Consider the following 24,403-nt stretch of genomic DNA (forward strand, 5'->3'; position numbering starts at 1 on the left):
AAATCACTTCAATAGGATCTGCCTGACACAGAGAAGTAGACCAAAAGCACCTCAAAAGCTAGACATCATGCCAAGATCCAAAGAAATTCAGGAACAAATGAGAACAGAAGTAATTGAGATCTATCAGTCTGGTAAAGGTTATAAAGCCATTTCTAAAGCTTTGGGACTCCAGCGAACCACAGTGAGAGCCATTATCCACAAATGGCAAAAACATGGAACAGTGGTGAACCTTCCCAGGAGTGGCGGCCGACCAAAATTACCCCAAGAGCGAGAGCGACTCATCTGAGAGGTCACAAAGACCCCAGGACAACGTCTAAAGAACTGCAGGCCTCACTTGCCTCAATTAAGGTCAGTGTTCACGACTCCACCATAAAAAAAGACTGGGCAAAAACGGCCTGCATGGCAGATTTCCAAGACGCAAACCACTGTTAAGCAAGAAGAACATTAGGGCTCGTCTCAATTTTGCTAAGAAACATCTCAATGATTGCCAAGACTTTTGGGAAAATACCTTGTGGACTGATGAGACAAAAGTTGAACTTTTTGGAAGGCAAATGTCCGTTACATCTGGCGTAAAAGGAACACAGCATTTCAGAAAAAGAACATCATACCAACAGTAAAATATGGTGTTGGTAGTGTGATGGTCTGGGGTTGTTTTGCTGCTTCAGGACCTGGAAGGCTTGCTGTGATAGATGGAACCATGAATTCTACTGTCTACCAAAAAACCTGAAGGAGAATGTCCGCCATCTGTTCGTCAACTCAAGCTGAAGCGATCTTGGGTGCTGCAACAGGACAATGACCCAAAAAACACCAGCAAATCCACCTCTGAATGGCTGAAGAAAAACAAAATGAAGACTTTGGAGTGGCCTAGTCAAAGTCCTGACCTGAATCCAATTGAGATGCTATGGCTAAACCTTAAAAAGGCGGTTCATGCTAGAAAACCCTCAAATAAAGCTGAATTACAACAATTCTGCAAAGATGAGTGGGCCAAAATTCCTCCAGAGCGCTGTAAAAGACCCATTGCAAGTTATCGCAAACGCTTGATTGCAGTTATTGCTGCTAAGGGTGGCCCAACCGGTTATTAGGTTCAGGGGGCAATTACTTTTTCACACAGTGCCATGTAGGTTTGGATTTTTTCTCCCTAAATAATAAAAACCATCATTTAAAAACTGCATTTTGTGTTTACTTGCGTTATATTTGACTAATGGTTAAATGTGTTTGATGATCAGAAACATTTTGTGTGACAAACATGCAAAAGAATAAGAAATCAGGAAGGGGGCAAATACTTTTTCACACCACTGTATATATATATACTGTATATATATAATATTTTATATATACAGACACATGCTTGAGCAACCTCTCTTAAGGTAAATTTAAAACAGTACACCAGTTCATAACTGAAATCACCCGAGAGTTGAAAAGTTCGCCAATGACTTTTAATGTGAGATTTTGAAATGTAAAAATTTTGTGCTCCACGATTACAATGGAACTTTTCTGAAAGTTTCCTGTAGGACTAGGGTGTTGTACCGTGTTAGCCACTATGAATGTAGTGACAAGTTGAGTAAAATGACAAGATCCTATAAGCCTGAAGAAGGGGCCTGAGTTGCCTCAAAAGCTTGCATATTGTAATCTTTTTTAGTCGGCCAATAAATGGTGTCATTTTACTTGAATATTTCCTCAAAGAATAAGTGGGCCAGATTTCACCAAAGCCTCTTTTCACACACGTGCACATGGGAGGCAGCTAGAAGGATCAAAAGAAGGCAATTCCATGCCAGGCAATAAACCTTTCTCTTTTATCTTTGCAGACCAAACACTGGAAATTCTGCCTGGGCCCGATGACGTCACGTCCTGTTTCCCGCTCTGATGACACCATTTCCAGTTCCGACCCCAATGACATCACTTCCTGTTTCCCACTCTGATGACGCCACGTCTGTCACTTCCAGTTCCGAGCCCGCTGACGTCACTTCCGGTTACCTGCCTTAAAAGCCTGACCCCTTCCCGCTGTGAATTCAGTTCTGTACGCTACTGTACTACCAATCTTCACTTTTTTGCAGCCTTATTCAAGTATATGGGCGGTTGCCCCAAACCTTTTCCCTGCATCAAGGCATTTCATTTCACACTGAAGCTGAGTCGCTTCATGTGGACATGCATACGGTCAGACAGACAGACAGACAGGGTGATCGATTTGCATTATATGTGAATGCAACTATAAATGGATGAACGGACACACACTTGGCAGGGCACAAAATAAAAATGTATTCTAATTTTAATAATTTCCTTTCAGCAGAGTATAATTGACAACTGTGAAGAGCAAAGAAGAGTAGGCCTTTGTCGAGGGATACATTTTTAAAGGTGTAGTGTCAAAGAAGCCATACAGTACCTAAGGCTGATAGAAAAGAAACAAATCTGCTGGCAACGTATTCAGTTATTTAAAGCCCCCTTTGATGAAACTGCCTCTCCGATTCAACGCTTCAGATTCCAGTGACCACGTAACCGTTTATGGCACACGTTACCAGAACACACTTGCACTCTTGACAGTTTTTCTTCTTGGATACCAAGACCTTCATTTAAACGATGGCAGAGTGGGATTTCAGTCACCCACCTCATTTTGGGCACGTACATACTTTTGGCGAGTGGCAACACTTAATTTCTCAGGCACCCCAGCCCGATTAAAGTGTCACCGAGTAGGCGGCTTCTCCGTTCTTTGCTGCCCTACATGTCCTTCACCCTTCCAATTGCCATTGCCGGGTCTTCACCGGCAGCCGCACGCCTCCACTACCATGTCCTGATAATTCTTAAGGACCACCCGGTCCTGGTGATCCAGATATAACATGGCAATTGAGCTAAGCTCAGTGGGCACACAGCAAGCCTGCGGCACCTTCCCATTGACTGAGTTCACTAGGGTTTGGACCATGGCATGACTTGAAGAGTTCATGTGGTCTGCCAAGGGGAAACGGCATTCTCCATGACAGTAGTAGGCATGATACCCTGTGGGAGCCACAATCCACTGATTCCAACCGACGTGCTTGAAATCCACAAAGAGTGGGTGTCTCTTGCACCGGGCCATTGCCATCTTTTTAAGTTTTTTGTTCCTGCCATTTCTTTTTGTTCTCTTACCCCTCTCTCGTCCATCTTTGCTTCTTTTGTGACCCTCATTTTTACGATGGAGAACTTGATGTTTTGGGTGGTAGCCTTTCACACCTCTTTGTGCTAACGGCTGCCCACGGCCATCATGGCTATAGGTCACCAGCAGAGGTCTCTCATGCGCCCAGCTAGATTCGTCCTGTTCAGCTGACCTCCGGACCCTAAGGTTGAGTCTTTTCTTGGTGGGTGGACTCTCATCGTTGGGCCTCAGCTCTAACATGAATGTCAAGATAGTTTCTCGGCAGTCAGGCTTGTTGAAAAATGACGCATTGATGGAAAAGCTCTGCCACGTGTCTACACCCGAAAGTAGGCCAGCTTGACGTGACTCCAGGAGCAGGGGCTGCTTTTTAAACTGGAGGTCAGGGATGTGATACAAGTTCAAAGTTTGCAACCTGGAGCTTTCAAGTTCGTTGTTGCCTTTGCAGTAGAAGCGGAGTTCAGCGGAGGTGACCTCTTCATCCTGAGGAATTGACGAAACGTTGAAGGCAAAGTAGAAATGGTCAGAGTCCTGCTGGCTGGAATGGAAATCCACAGGAGCCTCTGTGTGGGAAAAAAAGAAAAACAGACATAAATCAGAATAAGTGACAGCTGCCAGGGGCCTGAGAACTACTGCAAAAATAGAACTTTGGAATCCCATATCGACGCTGGAATTTCGAGTGGACTTGGATGACTTTGAAAACAGAAAAAAAACAAATCACGTTGAAATGTGTATTGGTCTCCTACCTCATGGCCCACATAAAAAAGAGTGTCGAGACAGGAGGGGGCTTTACGGGGAACTGCTTGGCAGACAACTTTTGAAAAATAATAGTGAGATTACGAAAATGAGAAAAGAGGAAATTAACAGATGCCTCATAAGGTGGTGCTCAGAAAATGAGAGCACCGGACCCTTGAGGAGTTTGGGCTCGCTGGCTACAAAGCCAACCTGGTGGGCTGTTTCCTGGTCATGCCAGGCTGCTGATTGTCTGAAAATTGATGTCTTTATCAAACAAAACAGTTCCAATTCCAGGAACCTTTCCCCAAGTTGCCTATTAAAGAAAACAAAAAACAATTCAAATGTAAGCAATTTCTTAACGCTATGCAGCAAATCTTCTTAATGCGCCAAACGGGATCCTCCACACACGGAGAGCTCTTCTGCGGCTGTTTGACTTCAGAAGAGGTCATCCCACTGAAGCTAAGCATGTTTGGGCCCGGCCAGGATTTGAATGGGAGACCATCTGGGAAAAGCTTGAAGATGTTCTGGAAGAGGTGTTGGTGGGGCCTGCAGGGGACACTTACTGGGTGGCATGAACATGGATTTCAATGCCTCAGTGTAGTGATGGGGACACCATGCTGTAAAAATGATGCCGTCCTTCAGATGAGATGTACAACCAAGGTCCTGTCTCTTCTGCGATTATTAAAAATCCCGTGATCACTTGCTCACCTACCAGCGACTGGAACAGTCTGGTCTTACACCTAAGAGGTCTACCATCGACCGCGTCCTGGCACTGAGGGTTCTCATGGAGCACAAACACGAATATCGGCAGAGTTTCTTTGCAGCCTTTGTCGATTTTCACAAGGCGTTCGACTCAGTTGATCGAACTGCCCTGTGGGACATCCTGAGGGTTCGCGGGATCCCCTCGAGGTTGCTGGATATCATGGCGGGCCTGTTCACTGGTACTGTGAGTGCTGTGCAGAGTGGAGGCAGAACCTCTACGTCTTTCCCAGTTGATTCTACTGTTCGTCAGTGGTGTGTTCTGCTCCTACTCTGTTCAATGATTGTATGGACTGGGTGTTGGGTAGTGTCGTGGGGTCCAACGGCTGTGGGGCATCTGTTGGTGAGGAAAGATTCACTGATCTTGACTTTGCTGATGATGTTGTTATCTTCTTGGAGTCAATGGAGGCTCTGATCAGGGTGCTTGAGAGACTGAGTGAGGAGTCTGAGTGGCGGGGCTTGCGAGTGTCCTGATAAAAACCAGCAGCCAGGCCTTTAATGACCTCTTGGGCACGGCCATCAGCAGTGTGTCTGTCTGTGGAGAGAGTGTCGACCTTATTGAGATGTTTACTGTTACATTCATGTCTCTGGTGACTCTTCCTATGAAGTCAGTAGACCGATTGCGAGAGAATGTGGGGGTGGGGGGGGCTTCATGGGGTCGTTGGAAAGGGGTGTGTGCCGCTTCTGATATCCATGCAAAAGGACGAAAGTCCAAGTCTTTAGAGTCCTGGTGCTTCCTGTCTTGCTACTGTATATGGTTGTGAGACATGGACACTATCTAGTGACCTGAGATGAAGACTGGACTCCTTTGGTACTGTGTCTCTCCGGAAAACCCTTGGGTACCGTTGGTTTGACTTTGTGTCGAATGAGCGATTGCTCATGGAGTCCCGAATGAGGCACATTACCTGCATTGTGAGGGAGCATCAGTTACGGCACTACAGCCTCGTTTCCCCGAGGGAGATCCGGCTCGTAAGATCCTCATTGTTGAGGACCCAAGTGGCTGGACCAGGCCAAGAGGTTGCCCACATTAACACCTGGCTGTGGTAGATAGAGGGTCCTTTCTGGCGGGTGGGATTGGACCACGTGTCTGCCTGGGGTGTTGCCAACTGGGATCCCGAGCTGTTTTGACATGTAGTGGGTGTGGGAACACACTGTACCAGTGCATGCTCCACAACTTGACTTGCCATCCTTCATAAAGTGTAGGGCATATGTCGGTGTCCAGGCTAAATTGTCCACCACGACCTGGTCATTCTGCCCCCCCTAATTATTCTCTGTCTCGAATTGGCTCTCTTCACCACCTAACAGCTAATGTGTGGTGAGCGTTCTGGCACACTAATGGCTGCTGTCACATCATCCAAGTGGATGCTACACAATAGTGGCTCCCCACTCTTTATGTACAGCACTTAGTGAGAAAAGAGACAAAACTTCGGTTTTCCTCATTGGCACAAAATCAGCATTATCCAAATCTGGTAATTTTTCCTTTGTTATTGTTAATTCCTCTGTTTCTCTGTTCCCCACAGGTTAAGAGTCTGGGTGTTATCCTTGACAGTACTTTATCTTTTCAGTCCCACATCAGTAACATTTCCCGGTTTCCATATTTCGACTTGTGTAACGTTAATCGTATTCGCCTCTCCCTCCCTCACTCCCCACACCACTGCTATCCTCGTTCACAGCCTGGTCACTTCTCGTCTGGATTTTTGCAATTCTTTTTTCTTTGGTCTTTCTTGCAAATCTCTTTATAAGCTTCAACTGGTCCACAATTCAGCTGCCCGCCCACATCATTACTAGAACCCCCTCTATTCACCATATCACTCCCGTTTTGCAGCAGCTTCACTGGATTCCAGTTAAGTTCCATATTGACTTCAAAATTCTCCTGTCAACATGTTAAGGCTATCTATAACCTCACCCCTCCATATTTGTCCAACCTCCTCCATGTTGCCATTCCCTCCCGCACCCTCAGATCCTCTTCCTCCATCCACTTGACCATTCCTTTTGTACATCTTACCACAAAAGGCATTCAGTTGCTCTATACCAACAAGGTTTTTCAAAGAAGTATCAGGCGTGCTAATTGATAATGTTCTGGACATAGTAAATTCGTCATTAGATACGGGGGTCTTCCCAGACTGTCTTAAGACTGCTGTAGTTAAACCCCTACTTAAGAAACATAATCTTGACCCCTCAGCTCTTGACAATTTTAGACCCATCTCTAACCTGCCTTTCTTAAGTAAAGTTCTAGAGAAGGCAGCCATTATGCAGTTAAATGACCACCTCAATAAACCTGCTATTCTTGATAAATTTCAGTCGGGTTTTAGAACAAATCACAGCACAGAAACTGCACTCGTTAAAGTAGTAAATGACTTGTAGGTAAATGCAGACAGAGGCCATTTATCTGTTCTCATCCTCTTAGATCTGAGTGCTGCATTTGACACCATTGATCACAATATTCTTAGAAATCGCCTTAGTCAATGGGTGGGCCTCTCTGGCAGTGTCTTAAATTGGTTTGAATCCTACCTGACAGAGAGAAAATTCTTTGTTAGTTGTGGTAATTACAACTCGAAGACACATGATATCCAATATGGTGTTCCACAAGGCTCTATCCTGAGTCTGCTGCTCTTCTCAATCTACATGCTTCCGTTAGGTCAGATTATCTCAGGGCACAACGTGAGCTACCACAGCTATGCTGATGACACACAGCTGTACTTATCAATAGCACCTGATGACCCTGATTCTATTGATTCACTAACACAATGTCTGACTTGTATCTCAGAATGGATGAATAGTAACTTTCTCAACTTAAATAAAGAGAAAACTGAAATCTTAGTGATTAGCAATAATGGATACAATGAGGTTATTAGAAATAAACTGGATACATTAGGATTAAAAGTCAAGACGGAGGTAAAAAGCTTAGGGGTGATTGTTGACTGTAACCTGAATTTTAAATCACATATTAATCAGATCACTGGGACAGCATTTTTTCACTTAAGAAACATAAGTAAAGTTAAACCTCTTATATCACTGAAAGATGCTGAGAAATTAGTTCACGTGTTTGTTTTCAGTCGACTAGATTACTGTAACGCACTCCTCTCACGACTACCCAAAAAAGACATAAATCATTTACAATGAGTGCAGAATGCAGCTGCCAGAATCCTAACTAGGAAAAGAAAATCCGAGCACATCTCACCAGTTTTGATGTCACTACACTGGTTACCTGTGTCATTCAGGATTGACTTTAAAATACTGCTAATGTTTTACAAAGCCTAAAATAATCTCACCCCATCTTATATATCGGAATGTCTGACACCTTATATTCCAAATCGTAACCTCAGATCCTCAAATGAGTGTCTCCTTAGAATTCCAAGAGCAAAACTTAAAAGAAGTGGTGAGGCGGGCGGCGGGCAGCCTTCTGCTGCTATGCAACTAAAATCTGAAATAGCCTGCCAATAGGAATTCACCAGGCTGATACAGTGAAACACTTTAAAACACTGCTGAAAGCACATTACTTTAACATGGCCTTTTATAACTTCACTTTAACTTAATCCTGATACTCTGTATGTTCAATTTCCTCATAATAATTACTCATGGTGGCTCTAAAATCCGTACTGACCCCTACTCTCTCTTCTGTTTCTTTTTCCGGTTTCTTTGTGGTGGTCTGCGCCACCACCACCTACTCAAAGCATCCTGATGCTCCAACAATGATGGATAGATTAAAAGGCAAAAGTCTACGTGACCATCATCATCAAGTCCTTCCGTCCTTCCCTAAATCCAAAGAGGACTGTTTCATTTATGTTAGGTTGAATGCCCAGAGGGGACTGTTAATTAATGTTGACTTATTTTCTTTTCTTATTGTGTCGTTTATTTTTCTATTCTTTATTATGTAAAGCACTTTGAGCTACTGTTTGTATGAAAATGTGCTATAGAAATAAATGCTGTTATTGCTCTGCTCCCCAGCTCTGGAACTCACTGCCATCTGAGCTTAGAAATATTGAATCATTTTCATTATTCAAATCTAAACTTAAAACTCATCTGTTTAAGACTGCTTTTTCTCTTTGATTTTAATTACTCTGATTTAATTTTTTTTTATTTTTAGATTTGTTTATAATGTGTGTTTTATCTTTTGTTCGCTGTCCTTAAATGTGTGGAAAGATGCCTACAAATAAATAAAATGTATTATTATTATGTACAAGGGAAGTTTGACAGTGGTGAGGTCTGTGGTAGGAGTGATGGAGGTGGAATGACATCAGGGATCGGCTCTGAGCCCTTTGCAATGGTGATGGACAGGCTGACAGACAAGATTAGACAGGAGTCAACGTGGACTATAATGTTTGCTGATGACATTGTGATCTGTAGCGACAGTAGGGAGCAGGTTGAGGAGACCCTGGAGAGGTGGAGATATTCCTAGAGAGGAGAGGAATGAAGGTCAGTAGGACCACCAAGACAGAATACATGTGTGTAAATGAGAGGGAGATCAGTGTAATGGTGAGGATGAGGGAGTAGAGTTGGCGAAGGTGGATGAGTTTAAATACTTGGGATCAACAGTACAGAGTAATGGGGAGTGTGGAAGAGGGTGAAGAAGAGAGTGCAGGCAGGGTGGAGTGGTTGGAGAAGAGTGTCAGGAGTGATTTGTGACTGACGGGGATCAGCAAGAGTGACAGGGAAGGTCTACAGGACGGTAGTGAGACCAGCTATGTTATATGGGCTGGAGACGGTGGCAGTGACCAGAAAGCAGGAGACAGAGCTGGAGGTGGCAGAGTTAAAGATGCTAAGAATGGCATTGGGTGTGATGAGGATGAACAGGATTAGAAATGAGGACATTAGAGGGTCAGCTCAGGTTGGACGGTTGGAAAACAAAGTCAGAGAGGCGAGATGGTGTTGGTTTGGACATGTGCAGAGGAGAGATGCTGGGTATATTGGGAAAAGGATGCTAAGGATAGAGCTGCCAAGGAAGAGGAAAAGAGGAAGGCCAAAGTGAAGGTTTGTGGATGTGGTGAGAAAAGACATGCAGGTGATGGGGATGACAGAGGACGATGACAGGGACAGGAAGATATGGAAGAAGATGATCGGCTGTGGCAACCCCTAACGCAAACAGCCGAAAGAAGAAGATTATTATTATTAATATTAAAAGTGCTATATAAATTATTATTATTATTCCTATTATTATTATTATTATTATAAGTGCTTCTCGATCAACACAAACCATTTTATCTAACTATAAAGCCATGATAATGGTGATAGGTAACCCCTGGGAACCAGTCAAACTCTGCCATTGAACAGTCCTGCTGAGCATAATGGAGACATCTGGCTCTTCTGGACTACAATGCCACCAAGTGAAGTGTTGTGCCATGTCAGACGTGCCAATGGTAATCTCACAAAACTGTTAAACATTGGGAAGAAGAGAAGGATCAGCGTCTAAACAAAACACGTTCTGTGTGAGCAGGAAGGTGGACTCTGAAGAGACAGTGAAGAGATATTTTGGAGAGCAAGGGCTTAAGGAAACACATTTGGGGTATGAAATGGTAAGAATGACTTTTCAAGAGCACTTTACATCAACAATCCATTGAGTTTTCAAATTATCAAAGAGAAATTGCTTCGACTATATCCACACTGCTACCTTTTAATTTAAACATTGTTCATCTCCATTACAGTAACAAGGGCAGAAAGGATTAGGAATGAGTATATTTGAGGGACAACACAGGTACAACAGTTTGGTGACCAAGTGACAAAGGCTCGATGAAGATGGTTTGGGTATGTGCAGTGTAGAGATGAGGGGTACATCAGGAAAAGGATGTTGAGGATGAAACCTCCAGGCAAGAGGAAAACAGGAGGTTTATGGATGTAGTGAGGGAGGCCATGAAGGTAGAAAATGATGAAAAACACAGGGATAGATGGAGATGGATGATCTGCTGTGGTGATCCCTAAATGTGAACAGCCGAAAGAAGAAGAAGACGACGACAGTACATTCTGTCATTGTAACACACTTGAACTCAACAGTGGCTCACAAACGACCGATAGTATCAAACAACTTCTCACAAACTCGGCTCTAGGATGGATCTGTCAGAACCTGCATTGAATTGTTTTGCGTCGCTCTTGGGTGGACGCTCTGCATCAACATTCACCATACTTTTTGATCACACCTCATAGTATAGTTGGTTCCTAGGCTGCAAAGCCTACTGTTGCTCACGGCCAAATTTTTTTTTTTTTCGTTTTAGTACTTTAGTGTTGTCAGTTGCTGTGTGGTTGTTAGGGCTGACATCAAGGGGCATAAATAGCATGGCATCACAGGTCCAGGGGTATAAATGCTGCGTTCACCTGGTAAATCCGAGTTGTTGAGTTGGAAATACCACGTGAATGCCCGATGAACTCAGAATTACAACTCAGACAATTTAGGCAAAACAAATGCTGCATTCACATGTTCTTAGACTATTTGGACCTCCGACTTGCGGCATTTCACCTTCCAACTTAAGTGCATTCACATGGGCTTCCAGTCGGACTATTCAGAAAAATGTGAGGTCACTGTTGATTTGTGAGTTGGTCTGCAAAAAAATAAATACATAAATAAAAATAACTAAAGATAAATGCCTTTTTTCTGTACATATGACATGTGTATTACTTACATCTAAATATACAGTATTTTAGGCTGACCAGTGTGGACGCCCCTTCACTATATACAGTATTCAGGGGGAGCAGCCCTGGACGGTGTAATACCTCCCCCTGGACACTGGATGGCCGCCCCCCTGGGTTGGAGTGGTGCCTCAGCCTCCCGCAGGGCTCCATGGGAGCCGGAGTTGGGAGGAAGGAGATGGAGCTTGTGAGGAGTGTGTGGAGGTGATGAAGGGTGAGAGAGAGAGATTAAGAGACGGGACTGTTGGTAACAAGGCATTGTGGTGCTGTGTATAATTAAACATGTGTGTTTTGGACATTCTCGTGTCTGTCTGTCTGTGTCCGGGGACTTGCTTTCCACACCAGGTTATATGTTTTATTTTAAACCAGTAACTGACAGCTCAGTGTTGTGTCAAATCTGGGACAGTTCTGGAAAGCTTTGCCTTGTCTGAATTGTCCAAATTGTAATTCTGAGTTTATTGTGCATTTACGTGATATTTCTGACTCGACAACTCGGATTTATCATCTGTCCGAGAGCAGGTGAACGCAGCAAACACTCAGACCTTTAGTTTTCCTGGTTTACCCAAGTCTATGCATTACACCTAAAACTATCCATCCATCCATCTTCCAACCTGCTATATCCTAACTACAGGGTCACGGGGGTTCGCTGGAGCCAATCCCAGCCAACACAGGGAGCAAGGCAGGGAACAAACCCACTGCAGGGCACACACACACCAAGCACACACTAGGGACAATTTAGGATCGCCAATCCACCTAACCTGCATGTCTTTGGATTGTGGGAGGAAACCCACTCAGACACGGGGAGAACATGCAAACTTCACGCAGGGAGGACCTGGCAAGCGAACCCGGGTCTCCTAACTGCGAGGCAGCAGCACTACCCACCGCGCCACCTAAAACTACACCAAACTTTTTGTTTAGTTCAACATTTTTTGGTTCAGACTTTTGCCTTGTATCTTGGATATGGTTGGATGAACATTTGGTTTGCTCTGTTCCTTCACCCAGATACTATAATTGTTTCATGTCCAGGGTCTTCTTCATTCATTTCTTTAACCCCCGACAATGACATTGGGTTGCCTCTTTGTAGAGGGTTTCATCTGTTTATAGGTATGTCCTGCTTATTGAATGTTAATAACAACACTGGTCGTGCAGGTTCCTGTTTGTAAATACGGGGTCTGTGACTTTAAACAGGTATGTATGGATGCAGAGGGGCTTGTGGGATTTGTAGTTTGATGTCTGTAGGCTCTGTACACATAAAACTGGAAGAGAAGGATGTGGTGGGACCTTTTGACGTGTTCATTTTTGATCGATTTCATCTTCAGCAGCACCTGACCCTTTTTTATTAACTGGACATTCACAGCGGAGAAGGACTGTGCGCAGCCACTAGATTTAGGGACGGCGGTGGGTTCTGTTTCCCAAATCCAGTCCACCGATGCTCTTTGTGAAGAGACGCATCTAAGAAGATAATGTATCTTCTGGACTCTGGTGGTAGGACTGTATTTTCTATCCATGTTACGGGAAGCTAAAGGGGAGTATTCCTCCACATCTTTTCGTCTGTTAACCGGTGAATGCACTTCAAGGGCCTTCTTTATTACCTACCGCAAAGAGTTTTTCCTTCCATCCATCCATTCATCCATCCTCTTTCGCTTATCCTGGGTTAGGTCGCGGGTGTAGCAGCTTGAGCAGAGATGCCCAGACTTCCCTCTCCCTGGCCACTTCTTCCAGCTCTTCTAGGAGAATCCAGAGGCATTCCCAGGCCAGCCGAGAGACATAGTCCCTCCAGCATGTCCTGGGTCTTTCCCGAGGGCCTCTTCCCAGTCAGACATGCCCGGAACACGTCACCAGGGAGGCGTCCAGGAGGCATCCTGATCAGATGCCCGAGGCACCTCATCTGACTCCTCTCGATGTGGAGGAGCAGCGGCTCTACTCTGAGCCCCTACCGGATGACTGAGCTTCTCACCCTATCTTTAAGGGAAAGCCCAGACACCCTGTGGAGGAAACTCATTTCAGCCGCTTGTATTCGCGATCTCGTTGTTTCAGTCACTACTCACAGCTCATGACCATAGGTGAGGTTAGGAACCGCAGATCGACTGGTAAATTGAGAGCTTTGCCTTACCACGATAGACCGATGCGGAGTCCGCATCACTGTGGACGCCACACCGATCCTTTTGTCGATCTCACGCTCCATTCTTCCCTCACTTGTGAACAAGACCCTGAGATATTTGAACTCCTCCAAATATCTTTTTCCAGGACTGTAAATATTTTCAGAGGGTTCGTTACCATTTAAAGACAGTGAGAACCTGAGTGTTTCGCAAACCGCTACAAACTTCTTCTACTGTGCCTCTTTAATTGCCCATGTCTCAGCTCCACACATTATTGCTGGTCTCACCACTGTCTTCATAAACCTTACCTTCAACCGTCGCCTCAATTCTTCAAACACACAATACTCCTGATACCGTCTTCCAATTGTTCCATCCACACTGCACTCTGTGGGTTATCTCTGCATCTAATTCACCATCTTGTGCTACCACTGATCACAGATATTAAAATGTTTCCACTCTTTTCAATAGCTCTCCCTGAAGGCTAACTTCTGAATTCTGATCATAAATAAATATCAACTATTCAGTCTTCTTCTTCCTATTTATCTTTAGTCCTCTCTTCCAAAGTCCTTCACAGTTCTTCCAACTTCCTCTCCAATTCAACTTTGCTGGTGTTACACAACACAACGTCATCGGCCAACAGCCTGCACCGGGGAGGGGGGTTGGACTTTTATTACATGACACAATACAGCCATAAGCAGAACGAAAAGGTCAGGACTTAAAGAAGATCCCTGGTGCAGACCTCCTCTATCTGGGGTCTTGTCTGTGTGGAAGAATAATTTTAGGGTAGCATAGCATTCATCTTAAAGAAATAGCAAAAAGGGTGCCACACACGGGCAATTGGGAGGCAGCTAAAGGGCCTCAATAATAGCAGTACCATGCCAGACCAGGGGGGTGGCGAGATGCACTGACTTTCTCTCTCAATCCTCTGCAGACCATACACGGGAAATCCCACACAGTTCCGACGCCTATGATGATGTCACTTCCGGATCTGGTGCCTATGATGACGTCACTTCCCGATCCCGCGTATACGTAGACATCACTTCCAGATCCAGTGCCTATGATGATGTCACTTTGGGTTCCGACCCTGATGATGTCGCTTCTGGTTCTGGGCCCGATGACATCACGTCCTGCCTTGCCGCCATCTTTAACAACCTGCCTCAGTTCTGTTTTGGACTCAGACCTGTGAACAACTAAAACCCAAATTATCCTCTTGCAGCCAGGGCACAATATACGGGTGGCTGCCCCAAACCTTTTTTCGATGTCTTTTGACTATTATTGTGACAAGGGTTAATAAATGTCAGAAACCTTTTCAGTCATAACAGGAAACCAGATAAAGGTGAAGGGAAGAACAAAATGTACTGAAAGGTGACTAAGAGACGACTAAGAAGTCAGCAGATGTGCTGTAAACAACCAGAATGGACAGTCGTTATATGGACAGAAAATTCAAGGGTGGTGGCTCAACTCAAAGGTATAAGAAGAACCAGAATATAATATAACCAGTAATGGCGGACTGCACGATAACGTGCAGTGAATCCACTTGACTTGAGCATTCCCAGTTTTCCTCCTCTTTCTCTGTACGTTTATCATTCGTTTTCTCAGAGTTTGATGCGCTTGCTGTTCCTGAGCAGCTCTTCTTTTCTCCACCCGAGCGGCCCGCTTCTTCTTTTCTTCCGTGGGCATCTTTTCACGTTAAAACAGATTAAGTCAGTGTTTGTGTTGCAATTACTTAGTGTGTTTTTCTTAAGTTTTCACTTAAGCTGGCACTTAAGTCTGTATGGAGCGGTAGGGGAAGTGGCAGCGAAGTTGGTAGGGATGAAAATGGCGCTCGTACGCATGCGCTGCATGGCCACCCTGCTGCCCTCTACTGAGATTTGATTCTACAATAAAATAAAATAAAAATAAAAAGAATAATGAAAATCATCACCCCAAAAGCGGACAGTAGAGGTCATGTATTATGTGTGTACCAAATTTCAGGTCAATCAGTCAAATGGCTTGTGAGCTACAGGTGATTTAAAATCCTGGACTGATAAACAGACAGCCACGGTAGCGTATTATATATGAAGATATGCTACAGCATGAAGCTCAAAGAGCTGGCAAGGCAGCCCCAAGTTAATGAGTCGGAAGAAGAAAGCTAAAAGAAAGCGACTCCATCACCAAAGTGAAACCGGCGAGGAAAGACAAACGAGAGAGGAACTCGCTTAGCCGCTGATAGACTAGGGGGGCACGCACGTCTGCGAACCGAAACCTCCGACTGTGCATTTTAGTTTTTTTCTGACTATTTCAATAGTTTCTAGGAGCCTGGGCTTTTTACAACGTGGACTTACACAGCTAATATTTTACATAAATCATTTGGATATAAACCAATGAACTAACCAGAGTAAACGTATGCATTGATTGACACCGTATGTAAATCCATCCATCCATTATCCAACCCGCTATATCCTAACTACAGGGTCACGGGGGTCTGCTGGAGCCAATCACCTGGCAGGGCGCCAGCCCACTGCAGGGCACACACACACACACACACACACACACCAAGCACAATTTATGATTACTAATGCAACTAACCTGCATGTCTTTGGACTGTGGGAGGAAACCCACACAGATACGGGGAGAACATGCAAACTCCACACAGGTAGGACCCGTGAAGCGAACCCAGGTCTCCTTACTGCGAGGAAGCAGCACTACCCACTGCACCACCGTGCCACCGATGTAAATTCATCCATCCATCCATTATCCAATCCGCTATATCCTAACTACAGGGTCACAGAGGTCTGCTGGAGCCAATCCCAGCCAACACAGGGCGCAAGGCAGGAAACAAATGGCAGGGTGCCCGCCCATCACAGGGCGGGCACACACACACACCAAGCACATACTAGGAACAATTTAGAATCGCCAATGCACATAACCTGCATGTCTTTGGACTGTGGGAGGAAACCCACGCACTCACGGGGAGAACATGCAAACTCCACACAGGGAGGACCCGTGAAGCGAACCCAGGTCTCCTTACTGCGAGGCAGCAGCACTACCCACTGCACCACCGTGCCACCGATGTAAATTCATCCATCCATCCATTATCCAATCCGCTATATCCTAACTACAGGGTCACAGAGGTCTGCTGGAGCCAGTCCCAGCCAACACAGGGCGCAAGGCAGGAAACAAATCCGGGCAGGGTGCCAGCCCATCACAGGGCGGGCACACACACACACACCAAGCACATACTAGGAACAATTTAGAATCGCCAATGCACTTAACCTGCATGTCTTTGGACTGTGGGAGGAAACCCACACAGACACAGGGAGAACATGCAAACTCCACGCAGGGAGGACCTGGGAAGTGAACCCTGGTTACCTTACTACGAGGCAACAGCGCTACCCACTGCGCCACCGTGCCGCCCTATGTACATTCAGTAGTTTATAAGATGAACCTCTATCCTTTGTTTCTCTGATCATTCTGACCAGGCTGTAACAGACTGCTTTTGAAGAATCCTCCTCTCTAAGGCTTTGGGGTGAGTAGTAACTAAAAGATACAATGAACAGCCTTTCTCCTGCCTGATTACTGATTTGTTCTGTGTTTTTGGAGAGGATAAGTTTCTTTCTTAAATTACGATGTAGATTTCTACCACGTCTGTTACCCCAACGCTCATACACATCCTGGACAATCCTCACACACTTCTCATGCACCTCCAGACCTCTTGACGTGGCACTCCATCATAAGTCTTCTCCAAATCATTAAACGCCATATGCAAACCTTTCTGATTTTCTCGACGCTTCTCTATCAGCTGTCTAAATTTAAAGAGTACATCGGTTGTTCTTCTCTCTGGCATTAAATCAAAATGAGAAAAGACTGAAATTGAGAGAATGGAAAAAAAAATGTGTCATGTTAATTGGCTGACCTCACAAAGCTTTTGTGAAATGAATGGGCTCTTTATTTCAATTTTTGCACGTTATTTTCTTTCTTTTTACAAGATCTAGCTCTCGCTTTGGGGGTTTCTTGAGTCCTAGAGTCTGAATCTAACATTGAATTAAAACTTACATTTGTTTTTAACTTATTTTGGGACATTTTCGCTGTCACTTTTGTTCATTCCCATCAGCCTCTCACGTTGTTAGGGGCGTGTCCTCTGAGGTTGTGACCTCTGAAGTGGAAGCTGCAAAATGGCAGTCAGTCCAAAAACAGAGACTGGGGAGGTGCAAGGTAAAGCGAGACTCAAAACCATACGTCAAAAAGAGAAAACCGTCAGAGCCAAAATACAAAGTGAAAATCAAAGTCAAAAAGCTGAGCTGTTTTCAAAAGCAATAATCAGGAAATTTGCTGTACTGTATATTGGGGCCAGATACTGAAAGACCAGTGGGGGAAATTTTAGACCGGCACCCCTGACAATATTATATAGGGCAGTGACATGGTGCATCATGGGAAAGTCTCTAAGATAACAGAGAATGCCTACTCCACAAAATAGTGATGCCTATTGGTAAAACAAAATGGCATTGGAAAAGACGATAAAAATGAACTTTCAAATCACAGCTCTGATAAATTCTGATTGCAGAATTAAATTCCTTGGGTATCAAAACCTCCGAAGTGACACCAAAGTCATGTTTCTATCTTCTGAAAAGCAGAGAAAATTTTGAAACAATCACAAATTCTGGTTAATGACACAATAGGTTAAAAGGTCATATTTGGAAGCTCTTTGTTATCCGAGTTTGCGGATTCAAAACAACCCTATGTGTGCCTTTAAATCCTATTACTTTTGCTTCTTTGGTTTTTGACTTTGCTCCTATTTTTTGCTTTAATTTTTGTCTCATGATTTGGCCTTGGTCACAATACGGTTGACATCTTGGTTTTGGATGTATGTTTTTCTACAGGTTATTACTCAGATATCCTTGCTATCTTGCCTTACATACTATTTTGTGGTGCAATAGGAAATATGAAATTGCAGAAAAGTCATGAGTGAGTCCTACAATCCGTGATGGTTTGTGATTTCTAGTCCTCAAATCGATGAGATCAGTCAGCTGTGTGACACGCTCTCCTACTCGAACTCGAGATGTATTGCTATTCATTGTTATGGCATTTTATTAGGTTGTAGCGATTATTTCTTTATGTGTATATTTTTATATCACTAGATGATTATCATTTATGGGCAGCACGGTGCCGCAGTGGGTAGCGCTGCTGCCTCGCAGTTAGGAGACCTGGGTTCGCTTTCCCAGGTCCTCCCTTCATGGAGTTTGCATGTTCTCTTCGTGTCTGTGTGGCTTTCCTCCCACAGTCCAAAGACATGCAGGTTAGGTGCATTGGTGATCCTAAATTGTCCCTAGTGTGTGCTTGGTGTGTGGGTGTGTGTGCCCTGTGGTGGGCTGGCACCCTGCCCGGGGTTTGTTTCCTGCCTTGCACCCAGTGTTGGCTGGGATTGGCTCCAGCAGTCCCCTGTGACCCTATAGTTAGGATATAGCAGGTTGGATAATGGATGGATGGATTATTATTTATTTCTTTTGCTCACTTTCTTCTGGTGCATTGTGTCTATGACTTCACCAGTCTTCCTGCACGTTGCTGCTTGAGAAATGAGCGTCATTTCTAGTCACATGAGTGCACATGTCAGTCCTGCCATGTCATTTAAATGGGAGCTCAGCATGAAGCCATTCCTCATTTTTTCAGTGTTTCTGTTCACAATATTACCATGCACCTTCTCATAATTGCTTCCTCTCGTATTCAGATTCAAGTCCCCTCTTGCCACCCTCTTTAACCGCTGTGTGTGCCCTCAGGTAGTTTAATCCCTACCTCCTGGACTGGGCTATTATATTCTGGTTCTTTCTGCTATGTGGTCTGGTGAGGTGAGTTGTCAAGAATGCAAGCACAGGGCGTGCCCCAAGGATGAGTGCTGAGTCCTCTCCCCATCCCTCATTTTCTCTCTACACACCTCCTCACTAGGTCCTATCATCATGCCTCATGATATCTCATATCAGTGCCATGTCGATGATACTCTGCTGTACCTGTCATTTCCTCCAGGAGACTACATGGTATCAGCTAGAATTTCCCTGTGTGTCTTGATGATATCTTAACCTGGATGAAGGATAATCATCTCCAGCTCCACCCGGTCAAGATGGACCTCCTTGTTATCCCGGCTTCTCCATCTATTCACCTCCCAATCTCTGCCGTTCAGTTGACTATCGCCAACACTCACCAAGTCAGTACACAACCATGGGGTGGTGACTGATGACCCGCTGTTCTTCACTTGCAACTCTTTCTCGGTCTTGCAGATTCACTCGATACAACACCTGGAAGATCAGACCATACTGGTTTCGTCAACTCTCTAACGGGAGTACTGGCATGTGTCAGATGATTCAAAATGCAGCAGCACACTTAAGTGTTCAACCAGCCACACTGGGCACATGTCACTCCTCTTTTCACTACGCTGGCTTCCTTTATTATTAATATTAAGTGCCATCAACTCTGGTTCAGGTCTTCACAACTTGATGCAAGATCTAAAAATAAGTCAGTTTTGTGCTTGTCTGATGAGGTACTCCAATGTCATCCCCATGGTTGCCATCAACGTGTCCGGCCATCTGTTTGCAGGTCGCCCTCTTCACCTGATTACTTCAATCTTTCCAAACATGATGCCTTTCTTCAGTGATCTCTTGATGTGACCCAAATAAGACAGTTGTAACTTCATCATTTGGGCTTTGAGCAGCATAGCCGGTTTGACCTCTTCCAAAACTCGTTAGTTCTTCTGATGGTTCATGATATGCCTAGAATCCTACTAAAGCACCAAAGTTCAAAAAAGTCAATCTTCTTTCTGACTTATTTCTTTAATGTCCAGCTTTGCCATCCATAATTGACCGCTGAGAAAAAGAGTGTGTGGATAAGTCTGAGCTTTGTCAGATCCTGGAATTGTGATCTAGCGGGAGAGTGAGAGATCAGATTACAAACACATTGTTGCGGAGGGGAGCGCAGCACATCTGTAGACCAGTTACAACAGGTCTGGATTGGTTTCGGCATATAGTATTGTTTTAATAACCGTTTGAGTTAGATGGATGCATAGTCATTCGCCGCCATGTCACAGTTCGAAGAACGACATTACTGACATCAAGTTCACGTACAAACTGGGGAAATCGGCTTCAGATACGCTAGCACCACTACCGCACTTGCAGTTTGTGTATGTAATCTGATCTCTCAGTCTCCTGCTATATCACAATTCCAGGAACTTTTTGACTTCCCCTCGTATATCGGTGAGGTCCTATGCTCCTTCTCGCCCACTCATGTCTACTGATGAATGGTGTCTTTTGGTGCATTCAAATCTCAATCCAGATTCTTCATGAGTATCTCCAAGCTGTTGGAATGAGCTGCGGATCTCCATTTCAAAATTCGGACACCCTCAATGCATTTAAGAACCATTTGAAGATGTTTGATAGATTTTTGCCTTACTAGGTTTTTGTAAGTGAGGAGGACTAACATGCTTGTATTTTGTCTGAGCTCTTCAGTTGTGGTGATCAATTTTGCAACCTTGTCCTGTAACACGTGGCCTCAAACAGACCCCCAAAATGGATGCTTACTCGATGATGTTGATCTCTTTTGTAAGTCGCTTTGGATAAAAGAGACTACTAAGCAAATAAAATGTAAACTAGTGGACGCCTGCCATTGTAAGAATAGGAACGGAAAACGGTGAGAAAGGAAATCAGAAATCAAGAGGAAAGAAATACTTCTTGAAAGATGTAGTTGTGAATAGGTGTTTTGCTGGAGACGACAGATAATGAGTCGAAAGATCTAATCTCGGAAAGAGCTTGAATTTCAGCTTCACCACCATAAACTGTAGATGTTGCCATGTATTGATAGTACTCGTGACTTGTTCTGAAAACTCGACTTGCGTTGGGAAGAACAACAGGAAGAACGTCTCCAAATCTGTCCCAATGTGATGCAACGAAATCTACTGCCCTATGTCGTAGTGTGAGTGCATTGTCTTCGTCAACCCTGTTTGTGTCAAGAAATAACCCACTGATAGGAACAGGCAGTTGCCGGATCCTGGAATAGAGATGATGTTGTACAAAAACCCGTTGACAGAGAAGATATTGTCGTTCATTTTATAACAAAGGCACAGTATAACGAAAATAGCAAGGAGCGAAACCAATGGCAATGGTCGGGAGAGTACCTTCCTGTAGCAGGCAATGGAAAAGACTCCCAGGCACAGACATGGCCGAATTGAAAGGTCACGGGGTCAGGCTAGATATCGGGTGGTGACGTGACACCAATGGGGTCATGAGAGAGGAGCGGGGAACGCAGTAGTCCGAAGGAGGAATGCGGGGTGTATGGGAGGCCGCAGGCAGCGTGGGGAAGGGTTTGGAAAAGGACGAATAGGAATTGAGAAATGCCACGTGGGCTGCATGTGGGCGGGACCAGGTTTGAAGAGGAAGCAGGACGAACCAAAAGAGAAATATATATAAGACATGTAAGTTAGGGGGCGGCACGGTGGCGCAGTGGTAGTGCTGCTGCCTCGCAGTTAGGAGACCCGGTTCGCTTCCCGGGTCCTCCCTGCGTGGAGTTTGCATGTTCTCCCCGTGTCTGCGTGGGTTTCCTCTGGGCGCTCCGGTTTCCTCCCACAATCCAAAGACATGCAGGTTAGGTGGATTGGCGATTCTAAATTGGCCCTAGTGTGTGCTGGGTGTGTGGGTGTGTTAGTGTGTGTCCTGCGGTGGGTTGGCGCCCTGCCCAGGATTGGTTCCTGCCTTGTGCCCTGTGTTGGCTGGGATTGGCTCCAGCAGACCCCCGTGACCCTGTATTCGGATTCAGCGGGTTAGAAAATGGATGGATGGATGTAAGTTAGGCCTTGGAAGATCTTTTCATGGATACCATAGGTCTTCCTTGCTTCTGTAAGAATATTTTTCAATTTTGGTTGAACATTGGGTAATAAAGATGACTCTCAGTTTCACATTTCACAACTAAAAGTGGGAATTCAGGGTGCGGTCTGTAGGTGGATACAAAATGGGCTCAAACACAGGAAGCAAAGAATGAGGAACTTTATCAAAAATTGGTGAAATTTGAAGTGGTGTCCCTCAGGCGTCAGTGCTGCTTTTTTTTTTTATATATTTAAAAATTATATAGAAGAGAACATAATCAGTAAGCAGGCCAAGTTTGCAAATAAAATCCAAACAGGTGGAAGGACAGATAATATGGAATTAGCTAAATTATTTTTTTCATGCAAAAAAACCATAGACATATGGAATAAATTCCCAAGTAGTGTTTTGGAGAGTAGGAATTTAGGGACCTTCAAATCTCGACTTGATGTTTTTTTAGACAATCGAAGTGAATAGGATGGACGAGCTTGTTGGGCCAAATGGCTTCTTCTAATGGTAGAGCAGTGAGGCTTTCTGTAGTATTGAGACATGGTTCCCCAATAATGAATTAGGATGCGTTTAGTGATTAAAACCAATTCAGCATGAGAAATGATGTTTGAGACAAAATGCATAGGCTAAAACATCAAAGTCAAGAAATGGTTACAGTCACAGAAAATGCATTTTATGTGTGGGTGTCCAGATGTAGTTGTGACAGGCATCCTGGCAGGGATAACGGAAGGCTTCATACCCGGCCAGGAGGCCATAATCGAAGGATTGGCAGAATAGACCCACCAGGAGCAGGTCATTCCCCTGCATGGCAGGTGGCAGTGTTCCCCAGGGCCAAACCCAATTAGGACACCCACAGGAAATGACGTACAGAAACGCATGCCTGTTGGGGTTTTTGGGGTCTGCCAGTGGGCAATGGTGTGGGAGGACTGCTCAGGTTTCAGCACCATTCAGAAGTGCTCTGGATGAGAGTGACAAGAAACCGAAAACTATTCCCGGGTCAGGGATAAAAGGAAGCCCACTGCCACACATGGATGAGTCAGAGTTGGGAGGCAGCTGGCTTCCTTTTATGCCAAACCTGGGAATTGCTTCCGGTCTCTTCCATTATGGCCTTCTGGCCTGGTATGAAACCTTCCATTATCCCGGCAAGGATGCCTATCCTTCCTCTTGGAAACCTACATATGATATTTTTAAATGAATTACAGATATCTGAAAATGTGCAGCTAAATTTATTTAGATTTTTCATGTACACTTTGGGATATTCTTAAAGTAATATGCATTTTGAGATATCTGAAATGTAATTCTAGATATGTTCATCTCTCAACTTGATGTTAATTTGGATAATCTCAACGAATCGCAAAGACAAGATTGTTGGACTGTTATATGATGTGGAGTTTCAAATATAGAATAAAGGGTGTGACACCATCAAAAAGGACCATAAAGGCAGGACCACAACCTAACCAGCCTACCTGAGGTGAATCACCCTAAATCCAGCCAGGCTAATAACTTCAGCTGCAGGCTTCCAGTCTAGTAGGCTCCAAACAAGGGGAGCTGGCAAAATAACTATAAAAGGACTCACAAAAGAGGGAGGATGACTGTAAACCCTTTGGCTTCCAAATAGAAGGGCAAATTAGCAATCTTTATAAATAAGGGACTTATTTAGGAAAAAAAGAAAGATACAGGGAAAAGCTCAAAAGTCCAAAAATTGGCAAAAGGAGTTTCTTAAAAGACAAATTCCAATAAACAATTCATCATTGTCATCCTTAAAACAGAAGCAGGAAAGCCAGAAAAAACAGAAAAATCCAAAGAAAAGCAGCAACTCTCACAACTAACTCCAACTAACACGATGCTCTCTTGATCTGAGCTCATTCTGTTCTGGCTTTAAATAACCAGAGGGAGGGCTCAGCAGTGGTGATGTCAGGGTGGCTCCACCTCCTGGGGCTCCACCCACAATGCAAAAAGAATTGAGTAAATAATAATAGGCATAATAGAAAACTCATAAAAATGTAAAATGAAACACAAGGACAACAAAAAAAATGCATACATTTAGACTGACATACACAACAGACTGAATGGTCTTTTCTCATCACAATTGTTCCTTTGTTGTAGACAATCCGAGATATTCCCAATGGCCTGGGTTAATTCTTAAATCAAACATATCTATTATTACTTTTCTCAAAAAGCCTTTGCTTAATTTTAATTAAGTTTTTGAATACTGAATTGTCAAACAAGATGGTGTCATACACAGC

General features: G+C 44.3%; 1 protein-coding gene across 1 annotated transcript in view; it reads right to left on the reverse strand.

Moving 5' to 3' along the window:
• Positions 1-2,248: 2,248 nt before the first annotated feature.
• Positions 2,249-24,403, reverse strand: part of bmp16 (bone morphogenetic protein 16) — a 77,252-nt gene continuing 55,097 nt past the window's right edge. The window contains exon 3 of the mRNA XM_039768065.1: positions 2,249-3,684. Coding sequence (XP_039623999.1) covers positions 2,753-3,684 — 932 coding nt within the window. The 3' untranslated portion in view covers positions 2,249-2,752. The remainder of the gene's footprint in view (positions 3,685-24,403) is intronic.

This window comes from Polypterus senegalus, chromosome 11 (genome assembly GCF_016835505.1).
Source record: "Polypterus senegalus isolate Bchr_013 chromosome 11, ASM1683550v1, whole genome shotgun sequence".
In the NCBI taxonomy this organism is placed as follows: Eukaryota; Metazoa; Chordata; class Cladistia; order Polypteriformes; family Polypteridae; genus Polypterus; species Polypterus senegalus.